Source organism: Mus caroli, unplaced genomic scaffold (assembly GCF_900094665.2).
Source record: "Mus caroli unplaced genomic scaffold, CAROLI_EIJ_v1.1 scaffold_19919_1, whole genome shotgun sequence".
Taxonomy (NCBI): domain Eukaryota; kingdom Metazoa; phylum Chordata; class Mammalia; order Rodentia; family Muridae; genus Mus; species Mus caroli.
In genome coordinates, this window is record NW_018390946.1 from 1 (window position 1) to 4,401 (window position 4,401).

General features: G+C 37.6%; 1 protein-coding gene across 1 annotated transcript in view; it reads left to right on the plus strand.

Moving 5' to 3' along the window:
* The first annotated feature begins 948 nt into the window (after nucleotides 1-948).
* The window catches only part of LOC110288904 (UDP-glucuronosyltransferase 3A2), a 10,502-nt gene continuing 7,049 nt past the window's right edge, over nucleotides 949-4,401 (plus strand). The window contains exon 1 of the mRNA XM_021155145.2: nucleotides 949-1,511. Within this exon, the coding sequence (XP_021010804.1) occupies nucleotides 1,056-1,511 (456 nt within the window). The 5' untranslated portion in view covers nucleotides 949-1,055. The remainder of the gene's footprint in view (nucleotides 1,512-4,401) is intronic.

A 4,401-nucleotide genomic window follows, 5' to 3' on the forward strand; every position in this document is an offset into this window, starting at 1 on the left:
CAAAGCAGTCTCAGGTCCCGTGCGATTGGACTGGAGCAAAAGCTGTGTTCCACTCACCAGAAGTCTCAAGATCCTGTGGCGGGTGTCGTGGGTAGCTGGTGGGTGTCAGCCAACCCTGCGCCCTAGATATCCCGGTGCTGGTCAGACTGGAAGATGTTTCTCCTTTTTTGTTTAGATCCTGAGTGGTTTTTTTTTTAATTCCTTCACCTGTTTGGTTGTGTTTTCCTGTAAATCTTTAAGGAATTTTTGTGTTTCTTCTTTGAGGGCTTCTATGTGTTCAGCTGCATTCTCCTGTATTTATTTATGGGATGTATTAATGTCCTTAAAACCCTCTATCAGCATTAAGAGATATGATTTTAAATCTGAATCTTCCTTTTCCGGGGTGTTGGTGTACCCAGGACTCACTGTAGTAGGAGTACTGGGTTCTGATAATGCCAAGAATTCTTGGTTTCTATTGGTAAGATACTTGCATTTGTCTTTTGCTATCTTGTATTTTCTGGTGTAAGATGTTCTTGCTGTCTCTGGCTACAGATTGTTTCCCCTGTGAGTCAGTAAGCCTGTGTCTGGGAGACCAGCTCCCTCCTGGGAAGACCAGTGTACAAAGGACTAGGAAAAGCCCCACCTCCTGGGTGCAGATGTTGGCCCATAGGACCCTGTCCCAGCTCTTCTGCCACTTCTGGGGCCTATGCTCTCCTGAGTGGACCTGCCTTAGAGAGTCACCAGAAAGAAAATTGTCATCTTTCCTGAGCTTGTTCAACTTTTATATTCATATCCTTTCATATCCTACAAATATCATTAGTGAATATTTAGTACTATCCATAACTGAGGATCCTATATCTAATGTTGAATACTAAAGTGTGTAAAAACATACAAAATATCCTTTGGGAATTAAGCATAGTATCATTCCAAATAGTGTGGAAAAGCTTATTAAAATATTTGTTGTGTTTTAATTTATTTGTGTGTTTATTTATTACAGGTCCGAACATCACACCCTACTAAAGATTCATCAATACTTTGGGGACTTATGCAGTCAATTATTAAGCAGAAAGGACATCATGGACTTCTTAAAAAATGAGAACTTTGACCTAGTACTTCTTGATTCAATGGACATCTGTTCTTTGCTGACTGTTGAAAAGCTTGGGAAACGATTTGTGTCATTTCTTCCCTTTCAATTTAGCTATATAGACTTTGGGTTACCAAGTGCCCCCTTGTCCTATGCTCCAGTGTATGGTTCTGGTCTAACTGACCAAATGGACTTCTGGGGCCGAGTGAAGAACTTTCTGATGTTCCTTGATTTCACCATGAAGCAAAGGGAAATCCTTTCTCAATATGACAGTATTATCCAGGAGCATTTTGTGGAAGGCTCTCGACCAGTGTTGTCTGAACTTCTACTGAAAGCTGAGCTGTGGTTTGTCAACTCTGACTTTGCCTTGGATTTTGCTCGTCCCCTGTTTCCCAACACAGTCTATGTGGGAGGTTTACTGGACAAACCTGTTCAGCCAATACCCCAAGTAAGTGATAAATTAGCTCTCACTTTATATTTTATTCAGAGACCTACAATACTCAGGTAGGGGTTGTCAATTGTCAGAGATGTCCTGAAAGGAAATGCCTTAAGGTAAGGGAGATATTTGCAGCCTACACTTTTAGGGCTGTGTAAGTACAGTGTCAAAATGCCCCATGCTGATATTGAATACCTGGTTATATGGTAAGAAGTATGAGTTGTTTTTGTCCCTCTGAAGTCCTGGATTGGGTAGAATGACTCATTTAGTTAGTATTGATATTTCCGATTGAAATTTGATTACACACAGGGACACAAACACCCAAACACACACAGACACACAGAAATATATATATATATATATATATATATATATATATATACACACACATATATATGTACATATACATATATATGTATAAAGTGCAACAAATGTCTGTACATTTTGCATTTGTTACAGAAGCATGCTTTTCATGATGAAACATATACCTGTTTCAGAAGGAATGTATTTAGACAAAACTTAGCAGGAGTGGCATCAAGAACTGTGTCTGTTATTCTGTGTGTCCAGTCTTTTGAGCTCTTTAAATTTCATCCAGCTATTGTAAACCATTAGAGCTGCCATGTAGTTTACATGATCAATGCAGGCTCAAAATCACTACCACTGAAAAATTAAAAGTACAGAGAACTAATAGATTTTTATTGGTTGTTCCCTGTCACTATAGTATTGTTGTTTTGTAGACATTATCTTCTATAATTCCCTGTCCCTTGCTGGGAGGAATGACCCCCTGAGTTTTTATACAGTGGTGGCATTGATGTTGAAATGATGAAGATGATCCTTCTCCTATTTTCATCTAAATGCAGAGAGAGTACAGATTCCTTCTGGTTCTACTGGGTGCCAGAGTCCCTACCTTTCCTAGCACTGAGTGAGAAGAAAACTTTGGGGAGTGATCACTGAATGATATGACTTATTTTTCATTGCTGAAAGGAGTTGTCAGCTATGGGTTTTGGATAAAATCTTCTGAAAATTCAAATTGGGGGAGTAGGTGTGCAGTATATAGATGTGGAAGGGAGACAGTCATCATCTTGGTTCCCTGACTGCATCTCCAAGGAATAGAAGATTCATTGACATTTAGAGATCTAGACGTGATTGGCAGTCTTCACCTTCTAGACAGGTGAATTAGATATTTGAACATAGAGAGATGAAGTATTTGTCAAAGAGAAGAGTGGGGAGAAATGTTTTCAAGGAATGCCTGACAAAGCAGTATGGAACTTACTCTGTAGGGTATTTGACCACATGGTTCTTTAAAGATCATGTTAGAAGCAAAATAGACAGTTGTGTTTGTTGATATAAGAAGCAGACTTTGCATTGAACCTTTCACAGAAGATTAAAGACTGCATTTAACTATTGGAAATTTTGAGTTTATCAAACTTTACAATTATATTATTTAAAATATGTGAAACAGTTAATTCACAGAGAAGATGTAAGAAATACACCATATATGCAACAAATATGAAATAAAAATATGAAGAAAATGTAAACAATTTAAAGAAGTAATAGATAACTTAAGACTTAAATTCTGCCTCTATAGAATGAGAAGAGTTTCCATATCCATTATCATCTCCATCAACACTATAAGCTAATCAGAACTCTTAGAAATATATAGAGAGTATTCTTTAAATTTATTTTAAAAATCATTTTATACTTCTTGAGTTCTTGTCCTGCATATATTCCTGTGCATGAGACACAGCTGTGCCTGGGTCCAGAAGAGACCAGAAGAGGGCACCAGATTCCCTGGAGCTAGAGTTACAGAGGGCTGTGACCTGCTATGTGGTTTCCTGGAAACTTAACTGTGGTCCTCTGTAAGAACATCAAGTTCTTTTAGATACCAAGCCATCTCTCTAGCTCAAGGATCTTTTCCAGTAAGAACAAGGCACATATTCTTCTCTAATGCAGAAAACAATATCCTTGGTTTGTGCATTAGAACACAGTCAGATGATAACAACCCCAGTAAATTTCAAAATCTTGAATTAGTGCAAAAATCTCATATCACAGTGGGATGATATAGAAATCAAAAATATATAAAAATAGACAACATGCTCTAAAACAGCTAATGAGACAAAGGGGGAAAATCAAGAGGAACATTTAAAAACTGTATATCAAGGAGAAAGGGACAAAACACATTGGGATAATAAAATACAATAAAAACAATTCTGGGCATCCTTTTTGGCTGTCATTATCTCTGTTGGTACAGACAAGGCAATGGAGATTGATAATGTAACCTTTCACTATATGGAAATAGATAATGAGGATAGGACTAAATAGCATACTCTTAGAAAGGAGAGGCTTAAAAATCAGAGTAAAGATTATTGAAACAATGAATATTAAAACATTGGAATGAACTGAACAAAAGAGAACAGTACACTGGCAAACCACTAGAGTCATTGAGAAAATGAATAAGAAAAAACAATCAAATAATTAAATCCTAAAGTGAAAAATTGCCCATTATTTTATTTAATTAATTAATTTATTTATTTGGGTTTTTTTTTTGAGACAGGATTTCTCTGTATAGCTCTGGCTGTCCTGGAACTCACTTTGTAGACTAGGCTGGCTTCGAACTCAGGAATCCACCTGCCTCTGCCTCCTGAGTGCTCGGATTAAAGGCGTGTGTCACCATGCCCCGTGCCCGCACACCTTTTTTTTTTTTTTTGAGATCTGTGTCTCTTTTTCTATTTTTTTTAATATTTTTATTACATATTTTCCTCAATTACATTTCCAATACTATCCCAAAAGTCCCCCATAGCGCCCCCCTCTTCCCTACCCACCCATTCCCATTCTTTTGGCCCTGGCATTCCCCTATATTGGGGCATATAAAGTTTGCAAGTCCAATGGGCCTCTCTTTCCA